Source organism: Acanthisitta chloris, unplaced genomic scaffold, assembly GCF_000695815.1.
Source record: "Acanthisitta chloris isolate BGI_N310 unplaced genomic scaffold, ASM69581v1 scaffold40671, whole genome shotgun sequence".
Classification (NCBI taxonomy): Eukaryota; Metazoa; Chordata; class Aves; order Passeriformes; family Acanthisittidae; genus Acanthisitta; species Acanthisitta chloris.
Genome location: NW_008657302.1, coordinates 344 through 14,184, shown reverse-complemented (window position 1 = coordinate 14,184; position 13,841 = coordinate 344). Strand labels below are relative to the sequence as shown.

At 45.1% G+C, this 13,841-nt stretch overlaps 1 protein-coding gene across 1 annotated transcript in view; it reads right to left on the bottom strand.

Annotated features, from left to right (window-relative positions):
* Window positions 1-2,157: 2,157 nt before the first annotated feature.
* Window positions 2,158-13,841, bottom strand: part of PM20D2 (peptidase M20 domain containing 2) — a gene marked incomplete at its 5' end in the record, with an annotated part of 11,950 nt that continues 266 nt past the window's right edge. Inside the window, 6 exons of the mRNA XM_009084653.1 lie at window positions 2,158-2,318; window positions 3,359-3,466; window positions 5,478-5,613; window positions 7,391-7,545; window positions 10,182-10,324; window positions 13,552-13,700. Coding sequence (XP_009082901.1) covers window positions 2,158-2,318; window positions 3,359-3,466; window positions 5,478-5,613; window positions 7,391-7,545; window positions 10,182-10,324; window positions 13,552-13,700 — 852 coding nt within the window. The remainder of the gene's footprint in view (window positions 2,319-3,358; window positions 3,467-5,477; window positions 5,614-7,390; window positions 7,546-10,181; window positions 10,325-13,551; window positions 13,701-13,841) is intronic.

The following is a 13,841-nucleotide window of genomic DNA, read 5'->3' as shown; positions in this document are numbered from 1 at the left end:
CTTCAGCACCTTGAGATGTTAGGAAGAGATCACCTGAGCTAGTAATCCCACTTCGAAGTGGAGGTTGGACCAGTTTAGCTTAACAGAGATCCTCCAGAGAGTTGCCCCAAGCACCATTCCCAACATCTTTTAAAGACTGACATTAAATATTGTATTTGATAAGCATTAACCCTCCCAAAGGCAGATCAAAATGGAAAGCTCAAAACCCCTTCACTCTTACATAAACATAACAAACTAGGATGGGGAAAAACCCCCAAATCAAACATGCTGTTCAAATGAAGTCATGCAGCATCCCAAAATTAAGCAAAGGACAAGGAAACTCCATCCCAATTTGACTGCTTTATTAAAATCAACACATCTTTAATCAGTACTCTAATGTTGTTTCAAGTCCAGCAATGATTACAACAAAATGAAGAGATGCTATAGTGCAGAAAGGTTTGACTGATCTTGGACATGATGCAGCCAACAAGTGTGGCCAAAGACAGAGCTGAGAGGGCTGTAATGCACAGGAGCCTGTAGGGAACACCAGTGCAGCCTGTACTGCAGTCCCTGAGGTCCAAACACTGCCCTAAAAACAGCAAAGCAATGGGTAAAGCAGTTCATAAGGGGGAAAGAAAACCCAACACATGATAATGAAATTCATCAACCAGCTTGGTTAGAGCAGTTAACTAGTGCAACACCTTGTGTGGACACTTGGACTGCCCTTGGAGCAGAACTTTTCCTGCAGTAGTTTAAATGTGTCAATTTAAACAAACTTTTAGTTGCTTTCCAATTCTGTGATCCAGGAATTCCACACTCCTTTTGATGCAGCCCAAAGGAAAAATGTGGCTAGAAGGTCAAGGGAGGTGATTCTGCCCCTCTGCTCTGCTCTGGGAGACCCACCTGGAATCCTGCACACAGCTCTGGGGCCTCAGCCTGAGAAGGACATGGAAGTGTTGGAGCAAGTGCAGAGGAGGCCACAGAGCTGCTCAGAGCACTGGAGCATCTCCCTGTGAGCACAGGCTGAGGGAGTTGGGGCTGTTGAGCCTGGAGAAGAGAAGGTTGTGTGGAGAGCTCAGAGCACCTTGCAGGAGCTGAAGGGGCTCCAGGGAAGCTGCAGAGGGATCTGTGTTAGGAGCTGCAGGGACAGCACAAGGGGCAATGGGCACAAATTGAAGGAGGGAAATTGAGGTTGGATGTTAGGCAGAAGTTTTGCCTGTTGTGGTGGTGAGACCCTGTCCCAGGGTGCCCAGGGAGGCTGTGGCTGCCCCCACCCTGGCAGTGTTCACAGCCAGGTTGGCTGAGCCTTGAGCAACCTGCTCTGGTGGGAGGCGTCCCTGCCCAGGGCAGGGCTTGGGGCTGGGTCAGCTCTCAGCTCCATTCCAACCTCTAAAATTCTATGATTCTATGATTGATTCCCCACAGCACCTCCAGCATTTACTGGGAGGGAGATCAATGCATTTCAGGACAATTTTTCCATGGAAACAATTCTCTTCCATTGCTAGATGCTACCACTGGTCAAAACCAAATATGTTTCCAAACACAGCCCCTTTTTCTCCAGAGAAACCAGCTGAGGTTTTCAATTTGTCCTCAGAAAAATGACTGCCCAGAGAGAAATGCTTCATAGAACAGATTCAGGCAATGATTACTGAATGAACAATGCTTATTTTGGAACAGGACCAGCCATATATCCCCTGGGAGGGACATTACTTTAGCAATACACAGGATATCAGTGATGAAGGATCTAAACTCTAACATTTATTCAACACTGCAACTTAAAGAGAACATATTTGAGATCTACAGCAGAGTGGAAGGTTAAAGGCTGGACCCAATCTTAGAGGTTTTCTCCAACCATGATGGTTCTACCAATGATTCTATGATCTCTCTACGAAATTTGATGGTTCTATCAATGATTCTACGATCTCTCTACGGAATTCATCACCATATGGAACACAAATATCACAGCTAGATGAAATTGCACACTTTCGAACGCAATGATGCCATTTTCTCCCCCTAAATTAAAAAAAAAGGTACAAAAATCAACATTTCCTCAGCTATGTATCCATCCAGCTCCTACTGGGATTTGAATACAGCATCTCCATGGAGTCAATCCTACTGGAAGAGGATTAATGGAGTTTAGTGTGATGCACATGCTCCTACACCAACACCAGGTTCTTTTTAAGGTTCTGCTGGATTTATTGGCCCCTCTTCTTTTAGCTTCACCTCTCTGAAGTCTTTCCTGACCTCTTCTAGCAGCCCTGGTGTGAAAATGACATCCAGTGCTGTCATTGCCAGAGCCTTTGCTGTGCGCAGAGCATAGAACTGAGCATCCTGAGACCCTGCAGGAAAAAGGAAGTTAGAGGAATTTCAGGTTAGATTACTAATACTAAACCTTTACCTTACCACATAAAGCAGATTCTATAAAATTAGAACTTTGAGTTTTGGTCACAAGAACAGTTTCTGAAACATCTACTTGCATGAATCCCAGACTCAGTGAGGTTGGAAGGGACCACAGTGGGTCACTGGTCCCACCTCCTACTCCAGCAGGGCCAGCCCAGAGCTCATGGCTCAGGGCTGTGTCCAGAGGGGTCTGGAATATCTGCAGGGAGGAGAATCCACGACCTCTCTGGGCAATCTGTTCAGTGCTCAGGGACTGCACAGCAAAGAAGTTCTTCCTCCTGTTCAGCTGGAACTTCCTGAGCATCACTTTGTGCTGTTCCCTCTTGTTTGATTGGTTTCCCCACTGAGCAGAGTCTGATCATCCTCTTGGCACCTCCTGTTCATGGACTTGAATCCATTCCTGAGGTCCCTCTGAGTTGTCTCTTCTGGAGGCTGAACAGCCCCAACTCCCTCAGCCTTTGCTCATCCCTGAGGTGCTCCAGTGCCTTCAGCATCTTCCTTGCCCTGCCCTGGCCCTGCTGCAGGAGCTCCATGTCCCTCTGGCCCTGAGGAGCCAGAACTGGACACAGCACTCCAGGTGTGACCTCCCCAGGGCTGAGCAGAGGGACAGGATCACCTCCCTGACCTGCTGGCAATGCTCTTCCCAATGCATCCCAGGATTCCATTGGCCCCTGAGCCACCAGGACACACTGCTGACCCATGGACAGCCTGTTGTCCACTAGGACTATTAGCTAAGTTAATTGTTTCAGGGTCCATGTTCAGCTCAGATCCCATCACACCTGACAAAAGCAACCCCATTTCTCTAAGGCTCTCACACTTTTATACGTAGCTCTGAATACCACAGGAACACGTGAAAGCTTTAATTCTCTGCAATTTGAGATATTTCTGATTTCCAGATTTGCATCAGACCCTGCAAGCAGCCTCAACAATGCATAAAGGTTCCAAATATAAACCTCCAACCCTTCTCACGTCCACTCACCTGCAGCTTCTGTGTACTGCTCAGTGTGATTCAGTGCATCAGAACCAATATAAAAATAAGGATGAAGCCCAGGGACCACAAAAGTTACATTTCCAAAGTCAGTGGAACCTAGAAGCAGCACAGAGATTTTCTTAATGAATGAGTGTTGGACAGTTTTGAATGCTGTAAGAAAATGCAGGATAGACATCACCTCCACCCCATGTCTGAAACAGAACAACCTTTGCCCCAAACACCAAAATAAAAGCATTTCTAATGAGTCATCAAACATATAAATAACTCCCATCACCAAGGTGTTCTCCCTAACTTGGCATCTTGAGTAAATCTGCAGAGACATCAGAGTTGGGTGTGAGTGTGGATCTGCCTGAGGGTAGGAAAGCTCTGCAGAGAGACCTGGAGTGACTGGATCAGTGGCTGAGGACACTGCATGAGGGTCAGTGAGGCTCAGAGCTGGTGCTGCCCTTGGCACACAACAGCCCATGCAGCTCCAGGCTGGGGGAGCAGTGGGGACAGAGGTGTTGGTCCCAAAGGGCCTTGGCAGTGCTGGGGGCACAGCTCAGTGGGAGCCACCAGTGGGCACCTGTTTTCCCTGTTGTGGTGTTGAGGCCCTGGGATATTGCCCAGGGAGGTGGTGCAGTCACCATCCCTGGAGGTGTTTCAGAGGTGTCTGATGTGGCACTGGAGGATCTGGGTTAGGGTTTGGGGGTTCCAGCAGTGACAGGTTCATGGTGGACTCAATGATCTTAGAGGTCTCCTCCAGCCTTGGTGGTTCTATGATTCTATGATCTTCAGATGCTGCTCTACCCTGCACTTCTGATCAATGATCAGTTACTGGACTGCAAAGAAGATTATATCAACATGTTCCTATTCCATTTACTGTTCATTTTTTCATCAAGCATCTCCTGAGAGTCACCTGTTAATTCAGAAACAATGAAAGCTGCAAACCTTCTGGCAGTTCAGCTGTTTTCCTGTTACAGCCCTTAGAAGTGGACCCTTCTTCTCATCAACAGGCAAATACTCAGTACTGGGAACTCTGAAGTAGGAACCATCTACCTTCAAAACCAGATTGAGGACAACTATTTCCCCTCCATGCCTTTGGATTATTCTCAGCTATGGAAATCTTAACAGCACAAACACTCTTGAAATAAATTCAGAACTAAACTCCAGACAAAATGTTAGTGGCTTTGTAGCTATTAGAAAAGCCTGACAGCAATGCTGCAGATTTTCATGGGAAGTGGTTTTTACTGAGAGCAGCATTTTCCTTCTAAGAGAAAAACCTTTAACAAGAGTGGAGACATTCATATACAGAGTTATGATCAGTAGTGAATGCTAAAGCAGCAGCAGCAGCTGAGACTTGAGCAGAGTTTCTGTAGGAAGAGTCTGAACCAAAAACCCTCTTAAGGATAACGAGAAACCCACCTAAGTGTTCCAGAATTCACACTCCTGTTACGGCTCTGATGCCAAAAAAGTTCAATCATTTGACACATAGTCAAGACCCAAAAGAGAACACCTACTTGAACATTATTACCCTTTGGAAAACTGATCTGTTGAACTCCTGAGCTAAAATTAGAGGCATAGAACTACCTGTTAGTGAAGAGAGGTTTAAATTAGAGTTACTGAGATGCTTAAGCTTCCATTTATAAATCCCTCAAAAAACTCCCTCTAACACATGTGTTGGGTTCTAGTGGATTTGTTTGTGTGTAAGCTTGGAAAATATGATTAAACAAGGTGTCTAAAAACTAAACCAAATCCCCATTCACAGCACACCAGGATTCTGTATTGCAAAGCAACAGAGCAGATGCAACTCATCCCACAACCTCATGCTCTCTGTTAGAATGTTCTTAGCTTTCCATCCTTCCCCCAACCAAACTGTGTATCACTTGAAATACTTTCAGAACCACTATCAGAAACTGATCTCTGCTTTTCTTACCTGTTCTCACTTGTACAACACATACAGAGACACAGGCCAGAGATATAAACCCTTTTACAGAGCTTCACCTTTGCAATTTGGCTTTTGCTTCTGACCAAACTCTGTTTGACCCAGCACTGAGCCCATGATTTAAACACTTCAGGGTCGACCAACCTAAGCTGAAGTCATAAGGAAAAACACAGAGGGAGTTACCTGACAAACCATTCAAGATAGAGTCTTCTGATACAAAGTCTATTCCAAGCTCCTTTCCATTCTCCTTGTAAATTCTCTGCAGGGTCTTATTGGGAAGCACATTGTAGTAATCGTTTTCACCACCTTTTATTTCCACCTAGACAAAAACCCCAAATGATTACAAGTTTTTCTCCAGCTGAAGCCAGGTTAATGTAAGCGACCTAAAGGCCAGAAAAAAGAACTACAGAGCCACAATTCAAGCCCAAGGCAAAACAGACAGAAATGCTACATTCCTTCCAAAAATACAACATTCTGCCAAGTATTACCATTGGCCAAACACAGCTGGTATTCCATTCAGCTTGTTCTGGAGACAGCCAAATGCCAGAAGGAAGGAATTCACTGTTTTCTCCAAAAACAGGAACCAAACATTTCCTGTAACAGTGTTTAATGATTTCCACTGCAGGTACTATTAGCCCACACAGAAATCAACTTAGGCTTTTATCAAATTCTATTTTCATAGAGTCACCAAGGTTGGAGGAGACCTCTATAATCACCTAGTCCAACCATGAACCTGTCCCTGCTGGAACCCCCAAACCCTAACCCAGATCCTCCAGTGCCACATCAGACACCTCTGAAACACCTCCAGGGATGGTGACTGCACCACCTCCCTGGGCAATATCCCAGGGCCTCAACACCACAACAGGGAAAACATTTCTCCTCACATCCAATCTGACTCTGCCCTGGCTCAGCTCAAGGCCATTCCCTCTCTCCTCTCCCTCAGCCCTGGCAGGACACACATCCCACACCTCTCTCCAGCCCTGGCAGGAGTTGCAGAGAGCCAGGAGGTCACCCCTGAGCCTCTTCTCCAGGCTGACCAACCCAACTCCCTCAGCCCTTGCCCATGTGCTCTGCCCTTTGCTGCCCTCGTTGCCCTTGGCTGGACTCGCTCAGTGCCTCAATGGCCTTTGGGCAGTGAGTGCCCAAAGCTGAGCACAGCACTGAGCTGGGACCTCCCCAGTGCCCAGTGCAGGGGGATGACACTGCCCTAGTGCTGCTGCCACACTCTGCTGAGCCAGGACAAGGTGCCCTTGGCCTCCTTGGCCACCTGTGCACACTCTTGGCTCCCACTGAGCTGTGCCCCCAGCACTGCCAAGGCCCTTTGGGACCAAAAACACTCAAGTTGCTAAATGATTAGGTTGAGAATGTGATAAGGGAAGGGTGAAAGAACTTGATTTGCTGAGCTTTTAGAACAAAAGGTTAGTGGGACATCTTTCTGCTGTCTTCAGTTATCAGATGGGGAGGGAAGACAGAACCAAACTCCTCACAGATCACAGTGATGTGATCAAAGGTAACAAAGGCAATTGCTATTAGATGAAACAGAACTACTGAATATCTGCTGTTGGAAAGTGCCTACAGAGGTCATCTTGTCCAACCAACTCCCCTGCTCAATCAGGGTCACCTAGAGCTGGCTGCCCAGCATTATATCAAGGCAGCTTTTGAGTATCTCCAAGGAGGGAAACACTGCAATCTGTCCAGACAAACTGTTCCAGAGCTAAAGTCATCACAGCATAACTATCAGGACAAACCATGCTCACCATGAGCACTCAATGAGAGAGGCTGTGGAATTTCATCCTTGGATGTACTCCAAAGTCCACTTGGCATACAGCAATCTGCTCTAACTGGTCCTGCTCTGAACAGAGGATTAGACCAGATGAGCTCTGGAGGTCTCTCCCAGTCTAGATACTTCTAGGATTCTGTGGCACTCTATTTATAACCCAGAGCTTTCTTTCAGGACACAAAGCAGCAGAACAGCAAAGAGTATCAGAGAAATTTAGGTGCACTTTGGCTAGATACCTTGCAGACAAATAATGCAAACCTTGATTTCCTCTCCTGCTCTGTGGAACAGAAACATATGATCATGACTACATCCTTACTTTGCATCCTGTGGCCAGTGCTGCAGATTTGAAGCAGTTCTCAACCTTCTCTGTCAGAACAGAGAGCTCTTTCATGGAAGGGGCACGCAGGTAGAACTCGAGCTCGGTGTAGGAAGGAATGATGTTAGGTTTCACACCACCGTTTTTTATGACACCTGCAGAGAGGGAAAAGTCATGTGGTTAGTGTCAAAGGCAACTGCTTGATCTTCAGCCTTGGCATGATGAACAAAACATCAGCTGAGCATGAAATACGAAGAATGGCAAAAACAGTATGTGCACAGTTTCTTCATCACATCAGATTAACAGGTACATGTTTTCCAGCACAATTTCACTGCATTCTCTGCTGAGACATCTGTTACAAATCCAGGGACAAGCCAGCCCAGCACTGGTAATTACTGCCCTGAAATTCAACACATCAGAGCCCTAACGCAATCTGGCTGCCAGGAAGGAAAAACATTGCTCTGCAGGCTGCCTTGGATTCCAACCTTTAAACAACCAGAATGTTCCCAACTTACTTCTTGAGCTTGGAGAAAACCTGAGTAAGTTGCACTTCTTGGCAATCCTGGAGCAATGTGTGTGTAGCAGTGCCCAGAAGGTTCATTAGAATCCTCCTACTAATTCCTCAGAGACGTTGGAATGCATAACATGTAGTTCTATTCAAGAGTGCAGTTTGAGAATAAAGTGTTCCCTCAAGCCAATGTGTGATAAGTACATCTTTTTCAAATGGCACCCAAGGCACTACCATAGAAGACTCAGGTATTTCACCAATAAAACATCCCAATCCTACATTAGATTTCATTGCTTTCAACAGGTTGTTTGTTTCCCTCAGTTCATGTACGTGGAGTAAGATTTGAATTCTGTAGAATCTGAGAAACTTATCTACCTTAAACAGAAATATTGCCTGAGTTACTGATGTGTGTGACTGAGGCCTGAAGGGACAGCACTGACAGGATGCAAATGCACAACAGATCTCAACTTTTGGGGGAGAAAATCTATCAAGATTATGAACTTCACCTCAACTAAAACCTTTCCAGTCTCAAATACAGCCAAAATAAAGTGCTGGATTAATCACAAACTTGTCCATAACAAAAGGAACAGCTGAGAGGGACAGACATCACAGGAAAGGAACAGCAAGGACATAATGATGAACATCTCTGTGACACAGACCCATTCCAACCCTTAAAACTCTACGACTCTATGAAATCATTTCAGCTTTTGTTAGTAGGTTAACACTACTATTTTTAGGGTCACTTAATTCAGCCACTGCTATTACTGCAAGTCTGTAACATGAGATCTCCAACACACTGTAGCAAATAAAGCATTCCTAAGGCTGAATCTCATTCTGGCTGCTTATCCTTTCCCAGAAGTATCTGAAATAGTTCCAGTTTGAAAACCAGGTTTATGACAGCAGTTGTATCAACACAGTAATTCAAGTTTTGCTGTGGCTCAAGAATTATTACCTTAAATACTTAGGGGTTTTTTTTGCCAACATTACCCATGGAGCCTTTAAAAACTAAGAAGAAAGGAGTATTTAGGGGGTTTGGCTTAGATTCAATTGAACCTCCAACCTTAAAGCTGCAACACTTGGGTTTGAGACACCAAAACTTCTAGCTAAGAGCCTTGTTTCCCACAGAGCAATAGGATGGAGAGGCTATGCCTGCTGCCAAGCCCATTCAGATATGCTGCACAGCAGAACACAAACAGTTTCATCTACAGTCAAAAAGATTAGGACTAATACACATATGTATTAGACAGCACAAGCAGCCAAGATATATAATGATTAGCTCAGGACTTCTGGAAGAGTTTTAAGCTCATAACAAGTACACAGAATAAACAGTTCTACATTTCTAAGTCCTGTAGAAATGGCCAAGTTTCTTAACTTTAACTTGGCAAGTTGCATTGGGTGTAATAAGGGAAGTTTGGGTTTATAGCTAAAGGGCTGTTCCATCTCAACTTCTGAAACCCTCTCACTTTCCAGGAAGAAAAACATCATGTTCAAGGAGTATGAGTCAAGCTTAAAGCTTTACTTACTGCAAAATGACCTTTCTACTCCAAAACCTACTAGATATTAAACATTAGAATCCAGAGAACATCTGCAGTGGGATGAGGACACTGCATGAGGGTCAGTGAGGCTCAGAGCTGGTGCTGCCCTTGGCACACAACAGCCCATGCAGCTCCAGGCTGGGGGAGCAGTGGGGACAGGCTTGGAGTGGATGATCTTAGAGGTCACCTCCAGCCTTAATGATTCTATTCTATCTAGTTGATTGGGCTACTAAGCAGAACTATGAGCTCCTGCCATCACTCATTCCTTGTAGTTCAGCAAACAAACTTCACTCTAGAACACTTCACCTTTCCAATAAATTCCATCTAATTAATGCAATGTCTACTACAAAAATGATGCAGTAATACCTCCCTGTTCCAAGGCATTTCCTCTTACACCTTTGCAAAAACACATACATTAAGGAATTCGAGGCCATGTACCAAAATAAACTTTGTGGGGTTTTTTTTTCCCCTTTCTGAACTGCCACATCAAGTGCAAAGAGTTAGAATTTGTTTAGCCTCCAGCAGTGTCCTCTTTTGGGTCTGACCTATTTTCAGCACTTAGTTCTGGACACTGATGTGACTTTAAAGATTACAGACATAGCACTTCAATTGGTATTTCATAACATTTGAGGTGACTACACCAATTCAGTGCACTAATTCAATCCTTTGGAATGTGTGATAGTCTCAGTTAGTACTTCCACAGCCTAAACTCTTACTTGCTGGACATTAGATGTAATGAAGATCTCACCATGAACTCTCCAGGTCGGTTTCATTTGCTGTCTTAAAACAGACAGATTGTTGTACGCAAGAACAGCAGCATCTAATGCATTAACTCCTTCCCAAGGATAAGCAGCAGCATGAGAAGCTTTTCCATAGTATTTCACAGTCACGCTAGGAAATAAAAGGCATTGCTTATTTGTTTTTTGTCCATTGAAAAAAACCCAAACCAACCCAATCTAAAACAATAGGTTCCTTTTGATCACACAAATATTTGTTATTTCCTGCAGCAGAACACTAAACAATTTAGCTGCCACTAGACACTGGCAAACTTTAACTGGCTTTGAGTGCAGAAGAACACTGGAAAACTTCTAGAAAGCCAAGAAAATGGGATGATACCAAGAGCCAGCCAGGCAAGGGAGTTACTGGTGACATACCACCACAAAGTCTTGTCCTGAAGAGTTTCACATACTAAACCATAGCTGCCCAGGGAGGCTGTGGCTGCCCCAAGCCTGGCAGTGTTCACAGCCAGGTTGGATGAGCCTTGAGCAACCTGCTCTGGTGGGAGGTGTCCCTGCCCAGGGCAGGGCTTGGGGTTGGGTGAGCTCTAAGCTCCATTCCAACCCCTAAATTCTACGATTTGTACTCCTCTACACAAAGAACTCCATCTTCAAGCTCAAAGAGTTCCCTCCACCCTGAGGTGCACAACCTGCCTCTTACCCAGCTAGGACCAGCTCGACTTGCTCATCCCTCTGTCTTGCACAAATGCCAACTCACCCAGTTATCCCAGACTGACCCTTGTGCTTGGAACAATGCCACAGCTGTAAGCTGAGACCAGCACTTAACTACTGGAGAGCAGAGAGGGACACAGTGGAGTTCACTGCTGCAGCAGAAAACATCTCCTGCTACTACAAACCCAAATTCAGTACATCCCTTTCCAGCCCCTCCCACCCCCAAGACAGCTACAGATCCATGTCCTAGAGTATGTGCAAACCACCCCACAAAGATCCCTGGACAGCCTAAAAAAATAAAATGGGGAAGAGGCCAAGTAAAGCAGAAAGTCATGTCGCAATAATATTTTTCCACAAGCAACACGTGTTTCTTACTTAAAAACATTCCTCCAGCATTCCTTTTCTTGTGCTTCTACTGCTGCCCACAAGTGTCACACCCCCTCAGGAAAACCCAGCAGATTTTGCAGCATAACAACACCCTAAGCCTGGTTAAGAAAACAAGCAGAATGTGGATCCTGTTTGACCAACAGTAAATTGGCTGATTAAGTGAGGGACAAGTGAGTAAGAATCAGCAAACTCTGGAATGTATTCACCAGTTATCCCAGTGGGTTCATCCAGGCCCAACCCAACTTTTGGAGTTGTAGCTACACTAACAATTTAGAGATCACCAGCCCTTAAATTCCTTGGAAACAGCCAAAGATCAATTACAACTGAACAAAACTGTCCCTTTGGAACTGACAGTTGCATAAAACATTCTATAAACTCAGTATTTCAAGTTTTTGCAGGTAATAAGTTGTTTCACTCAGCACTTTGATTCAGTGTTCAAAGGGTATTTAGGACTTGGATCCTGCAGCAGATCTTCACCTCTGAAGAGAAGTTTCCAAATCTTACCAGATCAAACTCCAAACACAAAACTATGAATGAAAACTGCATCTTGAAGATCATAAATAGAGTCTTAAGGTACAGCAACCCAAAGGGAAGCTGGGCCAAGCCTTGAAGGAGACTACAATAACCAGTGAAGACTCTTTAGAACCACAGTAAAGGGACATAGCAAGTAATGAAGACTAAGTGTTGCTAATCTTGTCTGTTTTACCATAGAACTTGGCAGTAACAGAAGCAAATCATCCACTGGAAACAGCCCTGGCAAAACCAAAGTGGCCAATAGAATTGAACACATAGGAGGGGGATGGCAGCACAACCAAGCTGAAAACAGTTCTGAGTACAACAAGCCAGGAATGGTTGGAAATACAGTTATTTAAATATTACAGAAGTGAGTCAGAGACAATGCAATCTTTGAAAAAAACTGTTGCACTGGAGAGAGGTTACTAGTGGAGTCTCTGCAAGGTTAGACCCTGGGATGAAGAATCATTAGTAACAGTGACATAAAATGTAGTAACAGAAACTGATAGATTACAGCTGGGACAACATGGAAACAGCAGTTTGTACCATCAGAAGAACAGCATGGCCTTGCAGACTGGCAGAGCAAGAAAGGAAGTCCCAAACTGGACTCCCAAACTGGACTCCAAAAGGGTAAGGAAACACTGTGTTCCCTAAGGTCTAAGGAAATTGTACTTCACTATCCTGTGTGTAATTCTGGTTATGCACATACAGCAATATGTACTTCAAGGCAAGTCAAATGACTCCAAGCACAAAAGAGTTCAAGTGCTGTAACTGTACTAACCAAAAGACAAACATGATTTGCAAAGGGTTGTAAGGCTAGCTGGCAATAAAAGCAGCTGAGTGAGGGTAGGACTGCTGTCTGTGCTTATCTCGGGGGCAAACATGAAGCAAAGCCAAGAACTGCTTTGGATCAAAAATAAGAAGTTGATGTGAGAGTTAACACACACAACATGGCCATGGCTAAATTTAGTCTGGAAGGGAATGTGGATCCACACTGCAGTCAGGCTCAGCTGGCCACTTCTTTCAAAAGCAGGAGGGAAAACCTGAAGCACTTTCCAAACTGATTAAACTAAAATGCATACAGAGAACTACATGATCTGGCACTCAGGAAAGCAAGGAACTGTGATCCTTGAGACCCTCCAGCTCCACCTTTAAAACAAGGGACTGTGACCCATGAGACCCTCCAGTTCCACCTTTAAAACAAGGAACTGTGATCCTTGAAACTCTCCAGTTCCACCTTTAAAGCAAGAACTATGATCCTGAGACCCTCCAGTTCCACTTTTAGTTTCTATTTATATTTTAACAGATGGGATAACCCCATGTAGGTTTCAAAGGAGCACCTAAAAACATCTGAACAAAGAATGGAGTTGTGGGAACACATGCAAGATGATCTGAGAGCAGTCATGAGTTTCTGCACTAGGCTGATCACTGAACTTTGGACAAAGGGCTCAGTGCCATTTCCTACTCCTCCTTAGCTGACTGCAGCTAAAGAAGCACCTAGAAACATCTGAACAAAGAATGGATTTGGGGGGCACACACACGATTATCTCAGAGCAGTCAGGAGTTTCTGCACTATGCTGAACACTGGACAAAGAGCTCACAGTGCCATTCCATAATAGTGACTTAGCTCCTTAGCTGACTACAAACACTTTGAAGGTCACCTGCAAAGTCCCCATCACCCAGTGCAGCCCCTTCCAAAGCACCTTTCCTGCTCAGAGCAGTGAGTAAAGGCTAACCACAAGCTCTTCCCACGTGAACCTGCTCACTCACTCGTGCTCGGCCACATCAGGCAGGTAAGCTGCGTTTTCTTGCGAGGGATGTGCCATGAAAACCACATCCAGGCCATCAAATGCTCCAGCCTTGATCAGGTCTATTTTGCCTCCTCCTTGCTCTTCTGCAGGTGTCCCCAGCACTGTGACCTGCAGCACAAACACAGAGAGAGAGTGTCAGGGACCACCAGCACCACCAGCACCACCACTAGCAGCACCACTAGCAGCACCAGCAGCACCAGCAGCACCAGCACCACCACCAGCATCACCAACACCGACACCAGCAGCAAC